General features: G+C 38.7%; 1 protein-coding gene across 1 annotated transcript in view; it reads left to right on the top strand.

Annotated features, from left to right (window-relative positions):
- LOC139712931 (CREB-binding protein-like) overlaps positions 1-27,880 on the top strand; it is a 39,377-nt gene that overhangs the window by 4,144 nt on the left and 7,353 nt on the right. Inside the window, 9 exon segments of the mRNA XM_071624712.1 lie at positions 10,101-10,186; positions 10,935-11,019; positions 11,487-11,497; positions 13,535-13,573; positions 19,671-19,727; positions 19,903-20,048; positions 21,419-21,566; positions 23,410-23,550; positions 23,927-24,040. Of these exon segments, the coding sequence (XP_071480813.1) occupies positions 10,101-10,186; positions 10,935-11,019; positions 11,487-11,497; positions 13,535-13,573; positions 19,671-19,727; positions 19,903-20,048; positions 21,419-21,566; positions 23,410-23,550; positions 23,927-24,040 (827 nt within the window).

Raw genomic sequence — 27,880 nt, 5'->3', positions numbered from 1 at the left:
ATCGGTAGAAAATCCTTTCCGAAAACCAAACTGATTCGCATTTAGTATTTCATTTTCAATCATGAACGAGTGGAGACGCTTGTAAACTACTTTTTCTAAAATTTTCGATATTGCAGGTAACAATGAAATGGGTCTATAATTTTTCACCATTAAGGGATCTTCTCTTTTATGAATGGGGATAACTTTGGCCGTTTTGAAGGAGTCTGGATAATTTCCGTTGAGTAGGGATAGATTGAATATATGGGTGAGAGGGGCTGCTAGGGGGTAAATTATTTTTTTCAACAAATTCACACTTAAATTATCAGACCCACAGGATTTACTACATTTCAAAAATCGAACAGTATCAATAATTTCCGATTCATTAATTGGAGTAAAAAACAAAGAATTTTGATTACTTTCAAATAAATAATCTTTATAATTCTTTGTATCATTTGCAGGAATAGATGCTGCTAAAGAAGGACCAACATTAACAAAAAAATTGTTAAAAATATTTGCAATTTGGTCAGGATTAGTAATAACATTATCGTTATGAGTAATGCTGTCAGGACATTCCGTAGGTTTCTTTTTGAGTATTTCATTAACAGTCCGCCAAAGAGCACTTTTATCATCCTTATTAGATTCGAGTTTATTTGAAATATATGATTTACGTGAGACTCGAATCAAGGTAGTTAATTTATTTCTATATGTTTTATACCTTTTCACATTTTCAGGAGTAGGTTTTCTCAAAGATATTTTATAAAGACGGTTTCGAGTGAGAATGGAACGTATAAGGCCTTGAGTAATCCAGGGTTGCCGAGCTTTTTTCCTTCCTTTTCTTTTGGGAGTTAAAGGAATGTGCTTATCACAATAATCTAATAATTTTTGTAAGAAAATTTCATAAGAAGAATTAACATCTTGGAGTTCAAAGACGTCATTCCATTGTTCTTCAAATAAATCTTGATTCAATGAATCAATATTATGTGGCGTTACATTTCTATGCATTTTCAAATATTGTTTGGGTTGGTGACGTATTGGGGTTGTTACAGATTTATCATTTATCATAAAAATTGGTAGGTGATCGGATATATCTGAGTAAATAATGCCGTTCGTACAGGTTTCCGTTATTACGTTAGACATTATGTTATCTATTAATGTTTTGCTATGTGTGGTGTTATTTATTCTGGTAGGTTTATTGATGTGGGGATGCATTGAATTGGAAAATAATATGTCGTGGAAATGGGTAGGTTCCAATAAATCTATATTGTAATCTCCCATCAAGAAAATGGATTTTCTCTCTCCAAAGATTTCATTAACACAATGGTCGAAGTTATCAAAAAAAGATTGAATGTCATTTTGTGGAGGACGGTAAATAGTACCAACTATAATATTTTTTTCATTTTCATTTAGGATTTCAATAAATAAACTTTCTGCTTCCTGAATACACAAATCAGTTCGAATTTTAAATTCAATTTGATTATTGACGTACATGGCAACCCCACCTCCTTTGCCATACTTTCTATCATTACGAATAAAATTGTAATTTTCAATGCCAAATAGGTCCGGGAATTGGTGTGCAACCATGTCTCGGTAACTCCTATGACGGAAAATGGGAAATCATTGAGGGAACTTAAAAATAATTCAAATATTTCAAAATTTTTATTTAAACTTCTTATATTAAAATGAATTAAACTGAAATTAGCACAAATCTGATTTGCGGTATTGAAAGGAAATTGACTGTTAAATTCGTTGATAGTGAAATATTGGCTTGTGTGGTTCACTAGCTGTTGGTCATCTATTCCAAAATCAAAATCCATTTACAATGAGTGACATTATGTGATAACTGCATATCGTGGTGCAACGTGGAGTGCAGTGCATATCGTATGCACGGGGTGTATACGATGAGGTGCATCGGTGCGTGGTGTGCTGTAACAAACTATAAAGGAGTAATTGAAACGAAATACTTAGAGCCAGAGTCAACATGATTACGTTACTACTAGTAGTCATAAAAAACAACAACAAACAAACAGGGGAACTTAGCTATAAATCTGCGTATAAATGCACATTTAACTATTATTCACCTCATTGAGTCCTCAATGCAAACTCTACCAAAACTCCTGCACTGGATTTACTATCATAAGAATAGAACATAAAATCTGGTTCACCTGTAACACACAAATGGAGCTCTTTGATAAGGGGTGTGCAACGTTGAAATGCGGTTATTTCAGATCATCCTGTATAATAATTGCTTTCGCAATTACACCGCATGCATACCAACCATTGACATTTTCTAAAGTTTCCGCTTTCGATGTAGTGCAGGTGTCTAGTCCAACATACAAAGCGTCACTTGTAGTAGTTTGTAAAATGAATCACCGGTTGTCTGTTGACCTGTGAAGAGGCCTACACTTAACATATTAAGGGTTAGTGACACTCCGGAGCACACCGCAGGGCCAACACGGTCAACCACCGGACCCCCCCCCCCCCCCCCCCCCCCTCCACATGGTTTTATACCATATGAAAGGAGCGGAAGGGGGCCCGGCAGCCAACCACGCCGACCCCACAATGCACCCCAATGTGCACCATACCTTGACAATATATTACATCAGTAGAGGAAAAAGAAAAAGAAATATTTGGTTGCTATGCGCTGAATAAACTGAAGCACCATCACTTCGGCAGTTGACAGGAGAAATGCGGACATGCGTTAAACAGTACATAATGGATGGGCCTCCGCATTGCTAACGACTGTAACAGTATGTACGGATTGAAGTTGGGGTCGGATAAAAGACCGATTTGATTCTGCAATACACCCTACGACTATCAAACTTTGCCTCGTAAAACAAGAGAAAGAAAAAAGAATACAGACTTTACCATCTACTACGCAAACAGTTCGGAGATATTCAACATAGAAACTGTTCGCAAACAGTTTGGAGATATTCAACATAGAAACTGTAGTTCATAAATACACCCGATTGTATGATGTAGTAATCAATAATGTGAATGGATACAATAGCGAGAAATTATAAAAAAACGCCGAACTGTGCCGTTGTTTAATTTTGTTTTGTTTTCAGTCTTGTCTTTGGGGCGACAGTAGTATCAACACATATGCTAGGTTAAGTTCACTAAACCGAGCGTCATACTAAAATTATCTATTTAAAACCTAATCACTGAATAAAATGTGATACCAATCGACCGGGGCTCAAGCTCTATTGCGGATATAGATAACCTGTCGACCAGTGTTTACTAAATACCTTAAAGAGGCAAAAATGTGTCCGATACCTGCCCGTACTGACTCAATACTACGTATACCAAATTTTTCATACTGGATTGACTGCTTAGCAACAAGAAAGATAATGGCAGTCGGAGTTTTTCTAATACATATTCAGATCGAGGTGTTAATCGTGCAACATCTGGTAGACAGAAATTACCTCTTGGTATTTGTGCAAAAAGTTAGAATGAGCGCATTGACCGCAGTGACTCAGTACTGTGTATGCTACATCTATGATACTCAAAGGACTGCCTATATAATCACAAGAATAATAATGACAGCTGGAGCTTCTTTTACACATATTTGGAGGCGTTAATCATGTATCAACTGGTGGGCAGGATTTTGTCCCTTGGTATGTGTACCAATAGTGAGAATGAGGGTATTGACCGTATTGGCTCACTACTATGTATGTCAGCTTTTTCGTATTTAAGGATTGCCTAGCAACAAGAAACATAGAGTCAATGAGATCTTTTTAAACACACAGGGGTGTTAATCATACAACATCTGGTGCACATTAACTTAACCATTGGTATTTGTACCAGGAGTGAGAATGGGTATACAACGCTATGTAGCAACGTAATGGCAATTCAGAACAGGTTATTCTGACTACATAGCTTTTCGGGTGGTTGGTTTGAGGGCGCTATGTACTGTGAATAATAATTAAGGCGCCATTTCTTAAGTAATCTATATAACCATTTTCAATTTCTTACGTAATAATCCGTGTTTATCAATACAAAGTACTTCTTTACAAAAATACTTCAATACAAAATTACTTCAATACAAAATACTTCTTTGACATTTGACCTTGATTTTTTGACTTATATTGTACATTTTGCTACAAAATGCTACTCCTTCGCCATTTCTAACCCGATTTCGATTCCGTTTGCTTTATGTGATGGCACTAGGTGAGGGCTTCAACACTTCTACACAGAATTTTGACCTTTGACTTCTTTGACCTTTGACCTTGATTTTTTGACCTGTATTGTACGTTTTGCTACAAAATGCTACTCCTTCGCCATTTCTAACCCGATTTCGATTCCGTGTGCTTTATGTGATGGCACTAGATGAGGGCTTCAAAACTTCTACACAGAATTTGGACCTTTGACTTCTTTGACCTTTGACCTTGATTTTTTACCTATATTGTACATTGGCTACAAAATGCTACTCCTTCGCCATTTCTAACCGGATTTCGATTCCGTTTGCTTTATGTGATGGCACTAGGTGAGGGCTTCAAAACTTCTACACAGAATGTTGACCTTTGACTTCTTTGACCTTTGACCTTGATCTTTTGACCTATATAGTACATTTTGATACTAAATGCTACTTCCGGCGGGGACATATTTTACGCACCGCGTAATTTCTACTTTTCCTTGTTAAAGTACTTGTATCTGCGCAGTCACTGCTGGATGAGAAGACTACTACAGTGTATGATGTCATATGTGTACAACAATATAAAGAAAATAAGAGGACAATTTCACAAAACTTAACTTTTTAAATAAAGTGCACATTTCTTCGACTTGTTACTGACATATCGTCGGTTGAGAATGATAAGGGCGTTAAGTGACCACAAAACCTATAGTGTTCGAGAAGACTTAAAGCCCTTCTCATTCTCAACAGACGATATGTTAAGGGTAATATTATTCCCCATGCCTTCTGGAAAGAGAGAAGTCGAGTGTTCTTATGTTATGCGAGAAAAGTAAAAATATGTTGAATTTTCTTCATACTTTCTTTATTTCGTTGTACTCATGTGACATCACAAGCTATAGTAGTCTTGTCATCCAGTTGTGACTGAGCAGAAACTTCAAAAATTCATAACTTTTGAATGGATTGTCCGATTTTCCCCAAACTTTCACTGATGTGTTCTACTAATATTGTTGCATTCACTCAATCCACATGTCTGTGAAGGTGGACTTGTCCTTTAAGTTTTTACGGCGCATTTTGATTATGGCTCAAAACTTTTGATCCATATGTCTGTTTGTGACCAAACTTTGGTGGTATATGTCCCTTTGGGAGTTGAAGGTCAGCACAAGGTCAAAGGTCACAGACAGAGGTCAACAAACTTTTAGGGCCCAATTTTAAAGGGAATGCAAACCCAAAGAGCAATTTGGATTGAGTGAAAGCAGTAACATTAATAGAACACATCAGTGAAAATTTGAGGAAAATCGGGCAATCGATGCAAAAGTTATGAATTTTTAAAGTTTTGGTGTTGGAACTGCTGGGCAAGGAGACTACTAGAGGTCATGACGTATGAGTGGACTACAATACAAGGAAAATATAAAGGGAATTCAATAAAAATTAATTTTTCATGAAAATTACACATTCCATCAACTTGATACTGACATATGTTAGGGGTAGCAATTATTCCCCCTGCTTTCTGAGAGCGGTTAGTCAAGGACTCTTTCATTTTGCTGGAAAAGTAAATTTTTGTTGAATTCCATTCCTTTTATATTTTCTTTATGTTGTTGTCCACTCATACGTCATAACCTCTAGTAGTCTCCTCATCCAGCGGTTCCAACACCAAAACTTTAAAAATTCATAACTTTTGCAGCGATTGTCCGATTTTCCTCAAACTTTCACTAATGTGTTCTACTAATGTTAATGATTTTACTCAATCCACATTGCTCTTTGGGTTTGTGTTCCCTTTAAAGGAGACCGGATGATTTTCATATTTTTACATTTGAATCACTATAAATTAGTTATACTGAGGACAGAGTTTCAGTATTTATGATAATTTGGATGAAAAATAACAAAATTTTCGAAATTTATAACAAATTGCAATGAACAAGGATGATGACATGGCAGGTTCCCCATTAGAATGCATGACTTGAGGCTCCTGGAAGCAGAACAAAAGAAGAAAGCATGCATAGATTATACACAGGTGAACTCGCAAGCAAGCGGTATTGTAATGGAATTACACTGCTACATTTCTGGAATATGTGAACCTCCTATGTCATCATCCTTGTTCAGTGTAATTCGTTTAAGGTTTTTCAAAGTATTGATTCTCTGCTCAAGAACCACAATAAATTCCACAAATCTATACATGGAACTGTTGACTTATGTACTACATGATGTCAAATTATAAAAATCGCCTGGAATGTCCCTTTAAGTTTTTATGGCGCGTTTCGATTATGGCTCATAACTTTTGATCCCTATCTCCGTTTGTGACCAAACTTGGATGGTAAATGTCCCTTGGGGAGTTGAAGTTCATCACAAGGTCAAAGGTCACAAACAGGGGTCAACAAACTTTTAGGGCCCAATGTTAAGTTTTTACGGCGCATTTGGATTATGGCTCAAAACTTTTGATCCATGTGTCTGTTTGTGACCAAACTTTGGTGGTAGATGTCCCCTGGGGAGTTGAGGTCATCACAAGGTCAAAGGTCATAGGCAGGGTCAATGAACTTCCAGGAGTTAGAAAAACATTAATTTCTTTTACGCGAATGGGCGAGACACATTTTGGCACTTGCCTTGTTTGAGCAATTAACTGCGAATTTGGCATGTGTGACAGCTATCAAAGGTACAGACTGTAGATGTGCAAGACACCTTTTTCGTTAGTATTGCATAATGCTTTGCCATGGCATTGGCAAATTTTTATAAAAATCTTGTGGATCGAACTACTTACTCATTTTTGTTAGCAATTACCCCCAAATTTGGCATTTGTGACCGCTATCAAAGGTAGATGTGCAAGACACCTTTTTTATTAGAATTTTTTGTTAGAATATATACCATTTTCTCTCCTTTGGATGTTGTTCCCCCCCCCCCCTCCGTTTTTCATATGTGCTTTATTTTATTTCTTTTATATATTATCTTTATAATCATTATCGTTATTGTAATGATCATTATTATCATTACAGTGTGTGGATATGTGACCCGCTACAACAAAAGGGTCCGAAAGTCGGGGGAGGATAATTTTCTGAAAATGACGTTACATTATTCCCTTGCGGAGATATTGATGATTTTATTAGCGCATGTCAAGTGGTAGAAGAAATCAGAGTTTCGAGAAAAACGCCTTGAAAGTTTTCCTTCCTACGCTAACATGATCAAGGGGAGGCGAGACAGTTTTCACCGCTTGACAATAGAAGGTATGCTCCTAGCGACCTCTGCAATGTTCATTCAAGCTTAGTGCCAGCAGTCTACGCAGGACCAATCAGTAACAGAGGATGACACACACTGACCAATGAGATCACTTTCCCGTTGCTAGGGGAGGAGTCTAGCTGCGGCGCTGAATCCAAATCTTAGGAACACGTTTCTGTTCCGTTGAAAGTTGGAAAATCATGGCCCAGAAAAATGCAATTTTCTTGCCTTTTCTTTGATCATTTCGCTTCGAAATTTCGGGAGATGATAGAAGATACATTAGACTACAAAATTATGTCAAAAACAGAAATTTAAATGTTTTGACAGATTTTGATGATCTGACTTCAAACTTGATTTTCTCGGCTCACTCGTCAGCGACTTTAGGATCCTTTTGTTGTAGAGGGTCACATATACACTTTGATATGTTTGGTTACTTTCATTTTGTTGCCTCCTCCTGGTACACCTTTCAGGGCTCACTGTTTGCTCAGCCCCCACCCCCTCCCGTGGCTGTTACTTTTTCGCTCTTTTCCTTTCTTTATCCCTCTGGTGTTCCTTATCTTCTTTGATGTTGCCTCCCTATTCATCATTTTCCTTCAATGGTTGCCCCCATGATCCTCATGATCATTACTGACCCTCCTCTGCCTTTTGCCTGTCCGCCCCCTCTGCCTTTTGTCTGTCCACCCTCCTGCTCTAATCCCCCTCCCTTTACCTGTGGGCTCCTTGCCTGTGACCTCCCACCCTCTCCTTTGTTTTCTTTGTTCTGTGTACCCAGCCTGTCCCTGACTGTTCTTGTTGTGTGAAGTCCTTATATGTAATTGCTTTCCCTGCTTGTTTGTCATTTTGCCTCTGATGAAGATTCTGCTAGGATCGAAAGCTCAGGCCCCTTTTGACTCCATTTTACTCCATTGACTCACCTTCATTGGATAAGCAGTTTTCAGCAGCCTTTTTTTGCTACACTTAGCTTGAAATTTGGCACATGTAACCGCTTTAGTACAGACTTTATGTAGATGTGCAAACTTCATCTTTTGTCATTGTTCAACAATGTGATGCCTTGGTGACAGCATACTCTGAATGAATATCATACAAATATGTAGTGAATTCAGCTAACTCCATCAGTTTATGATTATTTGACTTGAAATTTGGCACATGTGACACTACTGCTGTTGTACAAAGATGTGCAAACTTTATCTTTTGCCATTGTTGAACAATGTGTTGCCATGGTAACAGTATATTGTGAACGAAAATCATACAAAAATATAGTGAATTCAGCTAACTCCCACAGCTTTTGAGCATTTGGCTTGAAATTTGGCACATGTGACTATTATATGATCTGAAGTTGTGCAAACTTCATCTTTTGTTTATCTCAAACATTGTGTTGCAATTTTTTAACGAAGATCATAGAAATTACCAGTTTATTTATCTACATGTAACTCACTCAGTTTTTGAGCACTTGACTTGAGATATGGCACATGTGACTAACAATAAGTAAAACACATCTTTATTCAATGCTGAACAATGCATTGCCATGGTAACATTTTTTTTTCTCGATAAAACGTATACAAAATCATTGCTGGTTGAGCCAACTCCCTCAGTTTTAGGTAGCCCTGGGAATTAATCACATTGAGTGATAGTTCTATAAGTGTAGAAATGAAACTTGTTTAGCTGTTATTGTTGATTATAAAATGGGTTCAAGAATGTAGCCAATTGGAAGCGCTGAAATGAGTCACGTGTGCGTGCATTATTTTCTTCAGGTATGCACTAAGAAGAGTCTCTCTTCCACCTCCTTGGCCTGACGTACGTCACAATGTTTTACACTAGCAGTGCGCACTCAATCAGTTGTTACAAGTGCGTCACGCGCTACTATACGCGCTGTCAATCCTGTAAACAACCTCTAGTTCGGGCCGCGGGCTGCCACAACAGCCGGTGGCCTTTCTTGTGCATAACAGTACGTGGCGTACGTATACTCTTATACGTACGTACAGTACTTATGTGCGGGATTTCCGAGTGCGACGTGCGTAAATGTTTGGGACGAACATCTTCGGACATCTTGACTTTTGAGCGAGTGCTACATGTAGCTGACTGGTATTGACCCACAAAGGTACATGAATAATGCTGTTAGTTTTCGACCCATTTTATAAAACAAATGATGCACAGGATTATTTCGTGGCGTTAGTGAAGGTGCGGCTCACTCTCGAGTATTGACAACGGTTGCAAACATGCACTCGGCTGCGCCTCGTGCATGTCGCACCATTGTCAATACTCTCGAGCGCGCCGCACCTTTACTAACACACTCTATCCTGTGCATCATTAGTATAATGCAGCATCAAGAAATTTATTTGAATATATTTTCATGGATTTTGCAAGTTATTGTGAGCTAAAATTACCTACAAATTTTATGAATCTGTACTTGTAGAATTCACATTGAAGCCCAAATGAAAATCACTAAGTAAGAGATGAAGAAGAAAATTCAAGTATGTTGAATGAACCATGAGGATATGTCATGGCTTTATAGCGCTGTTGCTGACACATTATGTTTGTACAATACTAGGGCCCCATTGTTAGTGTACAGTTAATGGTAACTTGCAATCAGTGGTAACTAAAACCATCAGTAATATCTTGACTTCCATTGGTCATTGAATAGTGTTGCTATTGTACATTGTACTTACCATTGATTGCAGAGCTGCCATTAAGTGTTAAAAGTTAAAATAGCTTTATGCAATGGGTCCAAGAGTGTTTCTTCCTGTTGCTTTGGAAAATAACTTATCTGGGTGTTATTTGTTCCCTGCAGCGTGTTTTCCATCAAGCGCTGTGCTGTTACGGGAAGCAATTGTGTACTATTTCGAGGGATGCCCAGTACTGGACGTATGAAAACAGGTATGTATGGAATGAAAGAGTGGTAGACTATAGTCTGACAATTTGTTTTGAATGAGCTTAAGCCCTCAACCCAGGTCAAGTGGAAACGAGTGTGAAAAGAAGTGTTTTCTGTTGGTGATTCATGAAATGGTCAGGCATTTGATTCACTCATTGATTCAAGTAGTTTTATAAACATAATGTCATGGTTGCAAAACTTCATTATTGTTACTCAAAATGTGTATATTTCACTGCAATACCATCAGAATAAGTTTGCAATTCATCCATCTGATTGTCAGAGCAATAAGTAATCAAACAGAGGGCATTTCAGTAGTGATGCCTGCGTATATACATGTTTAATGCTGCCTGTTTGTGAAAGGAAATCATTGCAACTGTGTAGGCAGGCTACTTATGGAATGTCAGATCCTTGACTATAAATTTCACCATGTCATTGCTATGTGTTTATGTTTCTAATCTTGTTTAGTAGTCTTTCATTGACCATTTAACACAGTAAAATAAATCTATTATTCCTCAGACTCTTCTCTGAATACTGTCATTAACAACAGCTGTGTCAGAGCAAGAATGTCTTTGTGAATAGATCTTGGCTGCCTCTTGTTTGCCTTTTTCTCTTCTACTCATTCTTCTCATTTTTACCTCATGTTATTCCCCTCTATCTTCCACCAATTTCGCTTTTCCTGTTGTATTTTTGAGACATTGTCCTTTGCCTAACCTTACTTCACAGTAAACAAAGTATCGTCCTTATTTGTAACAGATACCACTTCTGCAAGAAATGCTTCCGCGACATCCAGGGGGACACGGTTGTGCTTGGCGACAACCAGACGAACTCACAAACGTAAGCTTTCACGTGAGAAAGAGGATGTCATGACACACATTACATAACAGCAACTTGCCCTGTACTGCAGCTGTTATGGTTACCGTTGAATGTTATTGTGACAGAGCAAGTGGATCAATCCTGTGTCACACATCTACCATAAATTGATGATATTGAATAATCGGCCATTTGAAAGGATGACCTTTAATTGTACAGCATATACTGTAACAGTAGTTAGTGCATCAATACTGCAGCCGCCATATTGGCTCTATGGTATAAAAGTTGGTCATTCAGCAGAAAACTGTCTTCTCCTTTGCAAACAATAATATGAAGAGATACAAAGAAAATGTTGAGTTCGCAAACCATAATATAAAGAAATACAAGAAAATGTTGAGTCTTTGGAAATTTGTGGAAAGTTTCGGCTGTTTCCCCAGTACAAACTGTTACAAATAGATATATAAGAATGTCAAGTCTGGGGAAACTTATGGAAAGTTTTGGGAAGGGTGCTAGTCCCGGGGAGGAGGGAGAAGCACCACACATACTCATACATGGGATTTTCCATCATGACCAGCCAGGTGGTAGTGGACAGTTGCTACAAGACAAAGTAGAGTGTAGTCTAGTAGTCAGCCTGATGGTCACTTTGGAACATGATCATGGCCTACAGCCATGTAACCGACAACTGATTGGATGATGGTTGCATAAATTATTAAGGGGTGGAGCATATAAATGCTATTATATTCATTATGTTGTTGCTAGGTGTTGCTAGGTGGTGTTAGACAAAATTTTCCATAGCACCATGTGCTGCACCCTCAGAATCATTATAAGCATGGAGTCATATACCAATGAATCAAACCTATGAGCAGTCTTTGCGTTGTTACACAAGTGTGGATCATCATCATTGAGAAAGAATAAAATGGAATCATTTGTGAATCGGTACGAAAAAGGAAAAGAAAAAGGGATTAAAATTTGTTTTCTATATTTATTCTGAAAATCTCTTTGCATATGTTGTAAATGCATTCTTGAAAAGTACATGGCAGGGTCATATTTGTGATACTTTGTACACCAGTCCTCTCTCTTCCTCGTTTATTGGACAATTCTGAAAGAATAACAATTTTCGGTTCTGAAATACAGTGTGAAATGATACTGAACAAAATTAGATTGTATAAAATGCCTTTGTTAAGTTTTCGTAAACACAGGCTCAAGTAGAGTATTAAACATGGCGTTATTTAACTTGCTGGGCATTTTGCGCTCTTGGTGCCCAGCAGGATTGTGATGATATCATGAATTATTTTGGCTGTAATCTTTAATGATGTATGCGCCAAAAGGGGTTGAAAATGTGTTTTTTATTTTCTTCCGAAATTCTCTTCGCATTTTGTACACGCATTCATGAAAGATACGTGACAGGGTTGAATTCTTTATCCTTTTTACACATATCTCTACGTCATCATAGACAATTCTGCAAAGAATGAAAATATCTATTTGTGAAATGCAGTGTTAAATGACAATGAACAAAATCACATCAATTAAACTGTTAAATGCATTTGTTACTTTTTCTGAACATCTGGTCAGGTAGATTAACATGCGTTACACAACTTGTTTTACGCTATTGTCACCGGCGAGATCGCGATGATAATGTACATGCCAATGTTTCCTAACAAACAAAACAACTGGAAGTCAGAACTCAAAATCAGAAGGATGTAGTGATGAGATGCACATATATTCCAATGAGATATTCTTCCATTTTCTGCCACGAATGAATTTTTTGAATGAGTTTTTTTTTTTTTCCACGTTGCGATCTGGTTTGAGCTAATATAAATCATGTGTATCTTGAGGAAAGAATCAAATGATTATGTTCAGTGATTTAGCAAAAGCATTGGAGGGTATTTTTGTGTCTTATCGCGAGATTTATAAGAAAACATGGAAAGAACAGTACTCAGTTATTTGTCACTGATAATGCTCTATAAAGAGGGATAACAGCAGGACTGAGCCGAGCATGTTTCCTTTTCCCACTTCAGATAATTCCTATAGACATGGCATAGGGATCATTATACAGATAATGCACATGTGTGTACACAAGGGGATGGCTAGTAACCGATCAGTGGGAATCAGTGGGAATGCTGAAGGATGATTATGCCAATCCTTGTGGGATTCATTTAAGAGTACATTATATATCTACTGTTGTGTGGAAATTATTTGCTTCAGAATGGTCTCATATTCAAGTAATGTGTAGATTAATGCCCCGTCACTGACCAGGGACGCTTACCTGGAAACATTAAACTGCACATTACTTGAATATGAGACCATTCTGAAGCAAATAGTTTTCACACAAGAATAGATATATAATGTACTCTTAAATGAACCCCACAAGGATTGGAACAATCATCCTCCAGCATTCCCACTGATTCCCACTGATCAGTTACTAGCCATCCCCTCTAAAGTGTTCAGCACAGACTCTACAGGGCAGGAAAGAGAATACGTGGATAGCATGAATTCGGTTTTCAATGTTTCATTTGTTGGGGGTTTGGAGGAGGCAGGTCAAGAAATGAAACCTTGTTTTATCATCCAATCAGATTGCTTATGTTTTTCTTTATCATGATGCATTGAAAATGTCCTCCTTATAACCGATGCATTTTGCCATGGGCTTACACGCAAATGAAAATGGGACTGACGCCATCACATCTTTTAAAGTGGTTCCTCATTATAACCGAACTCGTTATAACAGGGTTTCACTGTATATCTTTACATACATTGTACTTATTAGCTCACCTGAGCCAAAGGCTCAAGTGAGCTATTGCGATCGCCCTTCGTCCGGCGTCCGTCGTGCGTCGTGCGTCGTCCGTCGTCCGTCGTGCGTCGTCCGTCGTCCGTCGTGCGTAAACTTTTTACATTTTCATCTTCTTCTTGAAAACCCCGAGACCGATTTTCATCAAACTTGGCAGGTAGCATCCCTAGGGGGTTAGGAACTCAATTTGTTAAAATGGGCACCATGCCCCACCCAGGGGGCCCCCAGGGGGGCCCAAACCCCCCAAAATTAAGGAATCTGTAAAAATCTTCTTCTCTAGAACCAGAAGTGATAGAGCTAAGTTAATACTCTGAGTTAGTACATTGATGACTGTAGTTTCAAGTTTGTTCATGGCAGAATCAGGGGTGCCCCCCTTGGGACCCAGGGGAGGGGGGTGGGGAGGGGTTCTAATGGGGCCTAAATTGTACATTTTCATCTTCTTCTTGAGAACCCCATAACCCATTTTCACCAAACTTGGCAGGTAGCATGCCTAGGGGGTTAGGAACTCAATTTGTTAAAATGGGCACCATGCCCCACCCAGGGGGCCCCCAGGGGGGGCCCAAACCCCCCAAATGAAGGAATCTTGAAAAATCTTCTCTAGAATCAAAAGTTATAGAGCTGAGGTAATACTATGAGTGAGTACATTAATGACTGTAGTTTCAAGTTTGTTCATAGGAGATCCAGGGGCACCCCTCTTGGGGGCAGGGGGGGGGGGGTGTTGGGGGTTGGTTGGGAAGGTCCAAATGGGGGCCTGAATTGTACATTTTCATCTTCTTCCTGAAAACCTCATGATGGATTTTCATCAAACTTGGCAGGTAGCATCCCTAGGGGGTCAGGATCTCACCCCACCCAGAGGGCCCCAGAGGGCCCCAATATTCCCAAATTAAGGAATCTTTAAAAAATTGGGCCCTTATTGTACATTTTCATCTTCTACTTGAGAATGCCTGGTCAAATTTTGGTAGAGCTGTGAATAATTTAGATTAGTGACTGCGTGAAAGATGAACTTGCGATACTCAGGTGAGCGCTAGACCCGCGGGTCTCTTGTATTTAGTATTTAGTACCTAGTACTTATACTAAGTATACATACTTATACTTTACAATTCCCATTGCATTATCTTCTTTATCAAATTGATCAAACAATGTGATGATGTAATGCATGCTTTGTATTTTGTATTACTCTTTGTTGGATGTAAAATTATTTGAACTGAAGTGTATGTTCAAGAAAAATCAATGCATCATTATATGAAAATTTGGTGCCAGTGGCAATGCTGTAAGTAGTTTCAAGTGGGCAGAATTCAAATGATCAGCTGTGATTGACTAGCACCAATTCAGATGTATTCCTTCAATATTATTGTACTTGAGTACTTAAACCAGTGATATAGATATCATAGAGATAAACGAACAAGTAATGGGTCATTTAATGAAAGCACAGTGCAAGTCTATATTAGCGACTTATGTGTGATTCAGTCAAAGAATATGGATTTTGTCTTGATAGACCATGGTATGACCTCACGATTACCAGGGTAAAGGCCAGTCTCTGTAAATACTCTTCACTTCATGATAAAGCATCATTGACCATTTTCTCAACAAGTATGCTAATAGGATCTTTTGAGCAGTTACAGTGTATTTAAAAAAAATGAAACAAGATATGAAACTCATTACTTTAGAAAGAGTTTTGTGATACGCAGGGCGTGATCAGATACCTGTGATCGACACCTCTTGAACGGGCAGTACTTAAAAGCAGTACTTTTGGGAAAGAATGGTATTATTAATTCAAAAGTAATCACACCCCTATACAGGCATTCCTTAACTTCAACTCTCATTTCCACGAATAAGGAAATGATATACAGGCCAGAAGCTTGACCTTAAAATTGGCTTTTTCAAATATGAACTTTCACCCTTATTTGCATAGCCAAGATGGCTGTGTATAATCTTGCTGTACTATTATGATACTAGCACCCGTGGAAATCTGCGGGTCTGAGGACCTTTATTTTTTTTCTCATTTACGATTTTGCACACTTTTATTGATGAAATAATTTTTTTTTTCTCATTCCTTCGTTAAATTGCTCCCTCTTATACCCATGACCATCCGTCCCAGAAATTTAATATTACATTTGTAGTACATGCCCGGTGATCCAGTCCATTGGTTGGGATCATTCTTGCCACTTGCTTTTATTATAGAACTTGAGTTTTGAGAGGTTATTTGCACCCGTTGAAGTCGAACAGTTGTCTTCTTGTCCCTCACTCACCCCCCACCCCCACCCTTCACACACACAAACACACAGATTTCCACCCTCGCAGAACAAAAATGAAAACAAATATTCAGGGAAAAATTACTAAAAACGCTTATGAAATTTCCCCAAAAGTTCTGCCCACAGATTGTTCCTGTCGAAACGGGGAGATACCCTTGGCACTATGATTTTGATATTAATTACCCCCTGCTCTTTCCTCCATGCAGGCACCCGTGGGAATCCACGGCTGGTCTCAGGGCCTTGTATCTTTTTTATTCATATTTCTTCTCCCACGTTTTTAGAGAAAAATAAAATATTTTCGCCTTCATTTGCTCCCTCCCTTTTGTTTTTATCACCAAAACTTGGTTTGATCGATCATAGAACCACCCGTTTATCTGCTTCAGACTGTACATTATTATTATTAATATATTATTGTCACTATTATGATCGTTACTATTAGGAGAGGGAGAGATCATAGTCATTAGGTTTTATAAGTATTAGGCTCCCGTGGGAATCCATGGGTCTCAGGGCCTCATATTTTTTCCTTTAATATTTCTTTTCCCTCGTTATGAGAGAAAGAATAGAATGTTTTTGTCTTCATTTGCTCCCTCATGTTTATCACCAAAACTTGGTTTGATTGATCATAGAACCACCCGTTTTATTTTCACTTGCAACTTCAAAAATAGGTCGTCAACAAAGTGAGCAGACTACACCAACGTCCGCACATGTCTTATGAATATATATGTTTACAGCAGCTGCAGTAAATGAATGGACAGTGGCTCGTGTAATCTCTAATGGAAGGGCCCGATTGGCACAGACATGTCCTAGTTATCAAGTGGATATTTAGCCATCCTAAACAGTCTTGAGTACAATGATACCGACTTGAGAGTAAATTCAATGATGTACATTGTACCTGAGTTGCATAGTATCCTGTAGTTGTGCAAAAATACAAGAAAATGACAGCATTTGTTGTTTTCATTTGGGCATGCCAATGGCAAGTACGTAATTACACATGTAACTGTATGAGAGTCCATATCACACGCACATAGAGAGTGTTTCGTGTATTGTCAATACATACACAGGCGCAGGCCACACACTGCATACTGTAAAATGAGGAATGTTTGCGTGCATTTTAATTTCGCGAAAATTAAAATGCACGCGAAAGTTCTTGTCTACACTATATGCATTGAATGCCAGTGGCAGTTCGTGAAAATTTCATGCCGCAAAAAAGGCCGTTGGCTCCAATTCGCGAAAAATTCATGCCGCGAATATATCATGTTTTACAGTACCTGTGAGTACATTGCGTGTGTGCGTGTGTGTCCACTAAAGGTGACACAGATTTCGCTGCATCCATCATCTTTAGTATCCCACTGTCTCTGCAAGCTAACAGATAGACTATCAAGAAAGCAGGAGTCCAGTGGAGAATTCAGTGAATATTAAAACGCTTGGCTCTTTCGGCACAGACATCATGCATTATGCATCTATCTAATTGATTTTTCTTTGTCGTCCTCGACGTCGACAAGGAGGTAGAGCGCACATGAAACCTGTACCGTTCGATGCAGGATGCTCTCCCACAGCAGACGACACCTGTTGCAGCGGCCTGGAGCCGACGGCTTCGGAGGAAATGGACAATCCAGCAATGCCGGAATAAAACAGGGAATACATAAGGCCGTGACAGCAACAAATTACCACTTAGCGCATTATAATATAGGGTGATCTGATCAGTTGGACAAGCTCTACAAGCCTACAAAATGTTACAGCAGTCGATGCAAAACAAAAGGACATTGCGTATGTGTGCGTATGGGTGTGTTTACTTGACAATATGATTTTGACATTTTGACTAAACCAGAGTTTAGCTCAATTTACCCCCTCCCCCCACCCCCCAAAAAGAGGATTTTCATCCTGCTGGGCTCAAACCTGCTGGCGTTAGAGGCAAAGTTCTTGACCACTTGCCCATACGTCTCCACAAACAAGACGTGTGGAACGTATCAAAGCTTGAGTGTGAAAGATAATCAAGAATCATTTTGTCCAGTTTCCATATGCATCTATTTTCACTTTTAGACTACAAAATTTCCATCCTGATCAGGAATTTGTAAAAATAAAATGCAAAATCACAAAAGCTTGTTGTCTCAGCTATAACATTATTCAACTTTCAGAGGAAATGAAACAAAATCAGATGAGATACAGCTTCCAGCATGTTTGTCAAATCAATGCATGATTTGCTAAGTCATCACCTCCCATAGACATAACACATAAACTTGGCAGATTATGACACTTTGCAGTATATCACAATTTTCAATATGATGACATCAAGTTGAAAAACAATGATGCTGAATCAAAAGACAATTTTTCAAAGTAAACCATATTCATATTTAAGAGAATATTGAGCAAAAATGTCATGCAAATGAATGTCAGAAACAGTACGTCATGAAATAAAATTCCACTTCTTTATTTCAAATGACGATATAATGACATGCAAATGTCATTGAAATATTGATACATGAACTGTCATTTGTAAATCGTACGCTTTTGAAATACGCAATAAAAATGGGAGATCACCCAATATTTTGAGGAGCTATGGAGAAATAAATGAAGGCATGTTTTTTCATTGTGTTTGCACGTAGATTTGTGCACAGAATTTTAACTTCAGTGCATGTTCATTTCCTTGTTATTAGTCAAGATTGACCAGAAATATATGGTCATTACTACTGCAAGTATCAGGACTCCAAATCAGGTGCAAAAAGTGCATTTTCATGTTGCTTAAGCGCTTTGCTCAGGAAAACTTCAGGATGGACGCGTACAAATGGAAATTTTTTTAATGCTTAAAATTGTCTGAAACGACTAGAAAATCGGTCAGGAAGTTGTTTTGATCATGTTAAATTTTTTGATGCAGGTGTATGCATGCGTCATGATAGCTTGACTGATGAACACTGTGCAAGAAGATCACCGGTCATATGAATTTTGTGCCCATTGAAAATGATAAAGATATGACATTTACTTACAAAGATATGATCAATCATTTCACATCATATGAAATCACAAAATGGCACCAAGATGAGGTCACTGATAGGTTAACATTATGAAAAGTTTTATTTAGATAGTGAAATTAGATAAGATGACTGAAACTTTCATGTTGAGCCATATTGTTGAGATATTGGGTTCACAAAATCTGTCAGAAAGAAAGAGGGGAAAAAAAGAAAGAAAGGAAGATTCCTTACAAACACTTTGGCCTGAATAAACGAAGATGGTATAGGTGAAACCATGGTTTAAACTATGGACAATTTGTATGGAGCACCAAGTGTCGCATGGCCTGTTTCGTTACGAAATCAGTAATTTTTTTCAACGAAATGATCATTTTGTAAAGAAATGGCAACATTTTGTCAAAGAAATGGTAATTTTGTCGACGAAATGACGGCCGGATTTCATAACGAAATAGGCCATGCGACACTTGGCGCTCCATACAAATTGTCCATGGTTTAAACCATGGTTTCAATTGTACCACCTTCATGAATTTGGGCCAATATGTTATAGCCGTTAAGCATATCACCTAATGAGTGTTAAAAATGAGTTATATATTCCAATGTCTCATGATTATTTCTAAACATCAGAATGTATGATATTCTGTTATCAGCCTTCTGTTATTCTGTCCTTTCTATGCTACAGGACAATAAAGAAGGAGAACTTTGTGAAATTGACGAATGACATTCTTCAGCCAGAACCGTGAGTATCCTTTGTTAGTTGTATTTCACCAATTTTGGTTGTTGTTTTGTTAAACATGACAAAATTCAATATTAAATTTTTGTTTTGGTTTGTTTGTTTGTGTGTTTGTCTTTTTGCATCCGCTACCTTCCCGTAATCTAATACTGATTCTTGATTTGAATTAAATAAAATCTAGAATGACTGAATGCCTGGAGTGTGGACGCAAGTTACACCAAATCTGTGTCATGCATGTGGAATTCATCTGGACGGAAGGCTTCATCTGCGACGGCTGCCGGAAACAGAAGAACATCAAGAAGAAAGAGAACAAGTTCACCGCCAAGAGTGAGTATCTCGCTTTCCCCCCATTCCTCTTACATTCTGACTTTCAGTAATCAAAGTGTTTTGTGTGATGTAAGGGTTGTTTTAAGTGGGTTTTTAAAGGACAAGTTCACCTTAATATGTAGATTGAGTGAATGCTGCAATATTAGTAGAACACATCTCTTACCTGGGCTATTTGAGACCAAGTTTTTACTCGGGGGGGGGGGGGGGGGGGGGGGGAGAGAGGTGTCAATTTGACCCCCCCTTCCAGATCTCGGCCGCCGATCGCGCGATCGCTGCAAAATTTTGCCTGCACATAGAGCTGGATGCCAACTACAAGATTATATGGTCATACAATAGAAATTTTATATTTTTTAATACATTAATTATGCAAATTTATGCATGAAATCATATTTTCACCTATAACTCCATTAAAAAGGATTAAAGGATTGCTAAATTTTTTGTGTCAGAGTTCCTCAAGACACATTAAACAATTTTCTTGTAAAAAAATAGTGCAATCAAAATCAGTTTCTTTTGTTTTTTATTATTTTGTTAATTTCTTATGTATTTTCTTGTTTTTTCGACCTTTTGTTTTCTATTGTTTTTTTGCCAAAATTTGTTGCAGGCACTTTTTTTGAGCCTATCTACATTAGAATTGATTAATTTCAATGGTTAAAAGTTGAAATAATCTATTTTATATCATTTAAACAAAAAAACACAATTTGCATTGGATTTGCACTCAAAATCATGAATTTGAGCTGTTTTCGGGTTGACATGCATATGCAAAACATTATGTAGCTTCAGAACGGTGTACCCGGACGTCGCAAATTTGGTCTTAAAATATATTGGAGACTTCAAGGAAAAAAGTCATGAAACGACGTGGCAAAATCTTTGCTCATTGCGGAATCATGGCACGAATTGTCAAGGGGGGTCAATTTGACCCCCCCCCCAGTTAAAATAGGGTTAAAGTTTAAGGAGAATCAGACAATCCATTTAAGAGTTATGAATTCTCGAAGTATCAGTGCTGCCTTTGCTGGATGAGAAGACTACTGCAGTTTGTAATGTCACATGCATAGATGATAAAGGAAATTTAAAGTGAATTTCACAAAATTTCTCTTTTTTTTGTTGAAATGTACATGTTCCCTGGACTTGTTAATGACATAATTGTAAGGGTAATATTATTCCCCTGCCTTCTGACAGAGGCAAGCCAGTTGTGCTGTTATTATGTGAGAAAAGTGAAAATATGTTGAATAGAATTTGATGGACATAATGAATTGAAGTTCATGCAGCTCATGTTTACTTTTGAATATTTTGTTAAGATAGACAGTCTCTCTGTTCAAGTCATTCTGCAAAGTGTACTAGCTTTGTTTTGTTGGTGTTTGTGCATTTGACAGAACTTCAAAATTCCAAGCTAGGTATGCACCTTGAAAATCGAGTGAACAATTTCCTGAGAGATCACAACGCTGGAGCTGGAGAAGTTTTCATCAGGGTCATGTCTTGCACAGGGAAGGTGGTGGAAGTCAAACCTGGCATGCGAGCAAGGTGTTTTCCCTTTGTTACTCACACACTACATTTTAAAAGGAGATAGGGGGAATTGTATTTGTTTTCTTTGCTGTTTCTTGTGTTGTACAATTTCCAGGCACCTCTTTTTTCTGTTTTTATGCCTCCGCCACGAAGTGGTGCCAGAGGCATTATGTTTTCGGGTTGTCCGTCTGTCCGTCCGTCCGTCCGTCCGTCCTTCCGTCCGTCCTTCCGTCCTTCCGTCCGTCCGTCCGTCCTTCCGTCCCTCCGTCCTTCCGTCCTTCCATCCGTCCGTAATGAATTTTATGGACAAGATAACTATCAAAACCTGTTGAGGTATCCTAATGAAACTTGGCATGTATGTGTATTGGGGGGTTAAGTTGTGCCTATCAACTTTTGGGTGCACATGCTCAAGGTCAAAGGTCAAAAGGTCAAGTCAAATACATAAAATTTCACTATTTCCACCATATCTATGAAATGCCTGAATATACAGTGTATTTTCTTGAAACTTAGTGTGTACATGTATTACCCAATTAAGATTCTCTGGTGAAAGTTTGGGTCATGAGGTCAAAAGTCAAAGGTCAAAAGGTCAAATAAAAATATTAAAACTTCATTTTTTTTTTCTCCGTACCTTGGAAATTGTTCATGGTATCTTCATGGAACAAAGCATATACATGTACTGACTGGATGTGATTATCTAGAGAATATAGGGTTCATGGGGTCAAAGGTCAGGGGTCAAAGGTCAAGTACAACACTTCAAAATTTTAGTATTTCCCTCATGTTTATGCAATGCCAGCAGGATTAATTTTTTTTTACTCGTGGTGTATGCATGTGTAACCTAATAGAAATTCTCTGGAAATTTTATCTTTTTCTTTTTGTTTTTGCCTCAAAGGTCAAAAGGTCAAAGATCAAGTGAAAGTGCTGAACTAACTTTTTCCTCCATGTCTCGGAAGTGGCTCAAGTTATCTTGAAGCTTACCACATATTTATGCATGTTCTGCCTGACAGTGATTATCTTAGGAATTGTAGGGTCAAAGGCCAGATGAAAATGGTAACAATTTACTGTTCAATACAGAATTGCACTTTTTCTCCGTACCTTGAAAATTACTCAATGCATAAATGTATGAATGGGTCAAAGTCAAGTTAAAGTCCTTAAATCCCCAAATATTATGCTCTCCTATTCATCCAATTAAACCTAGGTCTGGGAAGGTGAACATTCAACACATTTGTGACAAACTTGTCATTTCAATATTTTGCCAATTTTGTGAAAATGTAATCACACATTGTCCACATGTACTATCTAGACCTGTTAGGAGAATCATGCATTATGACGGAGGCATACCAGTCGCCATAGCGACATTTCTAGTTCTTTTTGTTTGTTTGTTGTGCTGCAAGAAGCTAATGATAAAGTGTCCCAATAACTGTATCAATAGACTTTGTGTGAGAGAAAAACAATTTTGTGTCACACTTTAGTGGTGTTACAGATCTGTGATATCATTTTGAAATCAGGCAAATATTAAAATACTGACATTATGAATGTCAGTGAATTAGAGAGCATAGTGCCTATGGGCACCATAAATACTCTTCAGCCTATAACCGTGCACTCAGCTATAATGTGCCAAGCAGTGATAATCGCTTTACATTTGATTCTCCCCAAATTTTGTCCTTACGTGAATAAGACATCCCACCAAATAAAACGATTTTGACCAATGAGACCATAATTAAGATGAGGATGATAAAGGAGGTTGCCTCAAGGTCTGCAACATCTTGAACGTGGTCGAGTATCAAGCGCTCCTGTGGTTCTCATCTTCATCTTCTTGATTGTTCCTTGGTTCATTTTATCTTGACCTCCCTTTATGTTACAGATTTGGTGACGAGCTTCCGGAGAGGTTTCCATACAAGTCAAAGGCGCTCTTTGCCTTTGAGGAAATCGATGGGGTGGAGGTGTGCTTCTTTGGGATGCATGTGCAAGAGTACGGATCAGATAGTCCAAAACCAAACCAGGGGTATGTTGCCTGCAATATGTCATGACTGTGTTGGTCAAGATGATAGTAAGCTGCAAATGATAGGAATGCTATGAAACTGTATGTTGTTTCATAATGTTTTTGCCTACCCATGTCCATTCCTTGTGAATAACAAAACATGATTTGTTGTTTGCCAGCAGACATAATGCAGTATTCATGTACACCGTAATGAAGGTGGCATGATTTTGCTTACAGATTTAAATTTCATCATTGCGAGTGAGAATGAGAAAACATATGAAGTAATTCCCACAAAATCAAATTTGCAATTTTTTAATTTTATTGTGCCTTGCTTCAAAGCCATTTCCACTATCACGCATCTCATAATTTGTTTTTCTGCCGTTCTCATTCCTACTTCCAGGCGTGTGTACATATCCTACCTAGACAGTGTCCATTTCTTCCAGCCAAGGTCTTTCAGGACGGCTGTCTATCATCAAATACTCATCGGCTACCTTGAATACACAGGATGTCTCGGGTAATTCACAACATGTCCATCATTTCATTATTCTTATACCCTCACCCACACATAGTTTGTATGGGGATGTACAATCTGTACATAGTAGGAATCACTCTTGAGGTCGCGTGGCCAGGCGGTCAGTTGGCGGTTGGGTGGTAGGTTCAAGATATTGTGTTCAAGATATGAATTATTTGTTGTGTAAAGTGTTGGTTTGGTCTCCCTGCTGTAAAGTTGGATTATTTACATTGTACATGCATTTGTCATCAAATTTGATGTAAACCAAATGTGGTTTAGTCTTCAGACTTTTATGTGGGGTTTTAATAATAAACCAAAATTGAATTGAATAGAATTGAATATAAAGTTCAGATGTGCGAAACACATCTTTCAGCAACACTAAATAATGTGTTTCCATGATGGTATAAGTAACAGCATTTTTTTTTTCCTTCAAAAGGCATACAAAGATATTGTGGTTTGAGCTAACTCCCTCAATTTCTGGGCATTTGGCTTAACATTTGGCACATGTAACTGGTATAGTACTTAGATGTGCAAACTCTATCTGTCGTCATTGTTGAACAATCTGTTGCCATGGTGACAACATATTTTGTATGAAAATCACACGAATACATGTATATGTGGATTTTGCTCCCTCCCTCAGTTTTTGAACATTTGACTTGAAATAAGGCAAGTGACCACTATGACATTAAGTTGTAAAAACTTTGTAATATTTTACATGTATCATTGTCAAACAGTGTGTTACCATGGTAACAATATCTTAACCCTAATACTGAGGGGGGGGGGCATTATGGCCCTCCTATTGAAATTTTGTCAGTGCTTCCTAACACCTTAATATTTCGAAGCGAAATTCCATGGCTTTTTAGCTCACCTGAGCCGAAGGCTCAAGTGAGCTATTGCGATCGCTCTTCGTCCGGCGTGCGTCGTCCGTCGTGCGTCGTGCGTCGTGCGTCGTCCGTCGTGCGTAAACTTTTTACATTTTCATCTTCTTCTTGAGAACCCCATGACCGATTTTCACCAAACTTGGCAGGTAGCATCCCTAGGGGGATAGGATCTCAATTTGTTCATATGGGCACCATGGCCCACCTGGGGGGCCCCAGGGGGGCCCAAACACCCTAAAATTAAGGAATCTTTAAAAATCTTCTTCTCTAGAACCAGAAGTGATAGAGCTTAGTTAATACTATGAGTTAGTACATTGATGACTGTAGTTTCAAGTTTGTTCATGGGGGAATCAGGGGTGCCCCCCTTGGGACCCAGGGGAGGGGGATGGGGAGGGGTCCTAATGGGGCCTAAATCGTACGTTTTTATATTCACTTTGATGTCCCCATGTCTGATCTCCACCAAACTTGGTTGGTAGCATCCCTAGGGGGATAGGATCTCAATTTGTTCGAATGGGCACCATGGCCCACCTGGAGGGCCCCCAGGGGGACCCAAACCCCCTAAAATTAAGGAATCTTTAAAAATCTTCTAGAACCAGAAGTGATAGGGCTTAGATAACACTATGAGTTAGTACATTGATGACTGTAGTTTCAAGTTTGTTCATGGGATTGGCGGAATCAGGGGTACCACCCCCCCCCCTCCCTTGGGACCCAGGAGAGGGGATGGAGAGAAGTCCTACACTACAGTTGTAATGGGGCCTGAATTGTACACGTTCATCTTCTTCTTAAAAACCTCATGATGAATTTTGACCAAACTTAGCAGGTAGCATCCCTCGGGGGATAGAATCTCAATTCCTTCAAATGGGCACCATGTCCCTCTTGGGGGCCCCTATTGGGCCCACCTCCCACCCCCTCCCCCCTCCCACATTAAGGAATATTTAAAATCTTCTACTCTAGAACCAGAAATTATAAAGCATAGTTAATACCATGAGTTTGTACATTGATGACTTTACGTGTAGTTCCAAGTTTGTTCATTGCAGATCCAGGGCTGCTTGCCCCCCCCCCCCCCCCCCCACCCTGGAGTTGAGGGGGGGGGATCCATATGCAGACCTAAGTTTCCAATGTTCTCAGGTAAGAGTGTGCAAGAATGCATGGAAGGTGAAATTGCGATACTCAGGTGAGCGCGTGACCCGCGGGTCTCTTGTTTTCTATTGTCCTTCCCATGCGTTTTGATATGAAATTTATGGTAATCGGACCTATGGTATGGGTGTCAGATTATGTTAAGTGAATACATGGCGCTGAAATTTCGCTATTTCTTTATATAACTGTGTATAAACCTATGAACAAAATCAGAAACTTTTCCAAATTATGTAGATACTTTCTAGGAAGTATCAAAACTTTCTCAAATAGTGTAAAACAAATACTACACACACACTCTCTCTCACACACACCCACACACAGCCAAAAAAAAGTTTAAAAATCAAAGAAATGCATAAGGAAATTAAAAACAATAAATACATGAAAAACTAGAAAAGCACTCTGAGAGCGCAGACGTCCGCCAAGCATGCAGCTTATTTCCACCACTGATCTTGTTCTTCCATAGAGATATCATACGTACACACAGCATCGGTGCTGAAAGTCGCCCGATTTCCCAATATAGAAGCCTTTGTTACGTCATAAACCCTCAGCTGCACGGCGCGCCTCACCCCAGCAGAAACTAGAGCACGCACTTTGGTGCGCACAGGCAAACCTCAAATACGCACAGCCTGAACCCCCAAGTTCATTGACCCTACCTTCCAAAATATCAAAAATCCTTCATAAATTCCCCCAAAATTCTCGGATCATTACCAAAAGTTAATCGTTTGTTACTTGTGTCATTCTCAACCTTTCCTGCAAGTTTCATCCAAATGTTAAATACTTTTTGAGTTATTTTGCACACAGACAAACAAACCAACGGTAACGAAAACACAACCTCCTCCCTTGGCGGAGGTAATAAAAATCACAACCTATTATTTTCTAACAGGAATTGATAAGGAAGTTATTAAAAGACATTTGTACTAAAAAATTATTGCTATTCCTAAAGCTTCATTCAGTGAGAAATAACCAAAGCTGTGATTTATCGCATAAATAAGCATAAGTTAATTCATATAAAATAAAAGAAGTAGACCCCGTTTACAGTGCAAGGCTCGGCCGCGGCCAAGCCGCAGCTGAGCCCACCTTCACTTCAGTGTAAACGCGCAAAAGGCCAAATGCGAGGCCAAATTGGCCTCGCATTTGGCCATGCTCTGGAGGTGGTCTCGGCCGCGGCCGAGCCGTGGCCGAGCCACGGCCAAGCCCGGCCTTTTCTCGATGTAAATGCAATCTGGGCCAAATGTGCGGCCACCCTCGATAATAACAGGACTAAAAATACCCTGAGAGTATTAGGGTTGAAATAAAAATCTCACAAAAATAATGTGGATTGGGCTAACTCGCTCAGTTTTTGAGCAGTCAAAGTGGTTATCGATTTGTTTTAATGAAAATTTATACAAATTACCAGTGGATTTTGCTCACTACTTTTTGAACATTTGAATTGAAATTTGGCACATGTGATTAATTTTAGATGAGCAAAACACATCTTTGGTTAATGTTGAACAATGCATTGCTGTAATAACAACATATTTTTATGCTTCTGCCGCAAAGTGTTGCTGGAGGCATAATGTTTTCAGGTTGTCTGTCTGTCTGTGTCTGCCGTATATGACCAGTAAAAGCAATTCTCTCTGAGAGAAAAGCATGTTAAATATTGAAACCCGTAGATTGCAGTCACCTGTCTATAACGGCCACTTTTTTGTCTTCCTTTGGTGGCTGCTGTAGACAAGTTTGACTCTATAATCTGTATATAGCTTTCTATACTTACAATGATGTGCTCTCTTATCTTAACTGTGTGCAATAAGCATTTATATGCACGAAATGGGCATGAAATATCAGACAT

This window comes from Diadema antillarum, unplaced genomic scaffold (assembly GCF_040938485.1).
Source record: "Diadema antillarum isolate AM-2024a unplaced genomic scaffold, OU_Dant_1.0 seq00001877_RagTag, whole genome shotgun sequence".
NCBI lineage: Eukaryota > Metazoa > Echinodermata > Echinoidea > Diadematoida > Diadematidae > Diadema > Diadema antillarum.
This window is presented reverse-complemented; position numbering and strand designations above follow the sequence as displayed.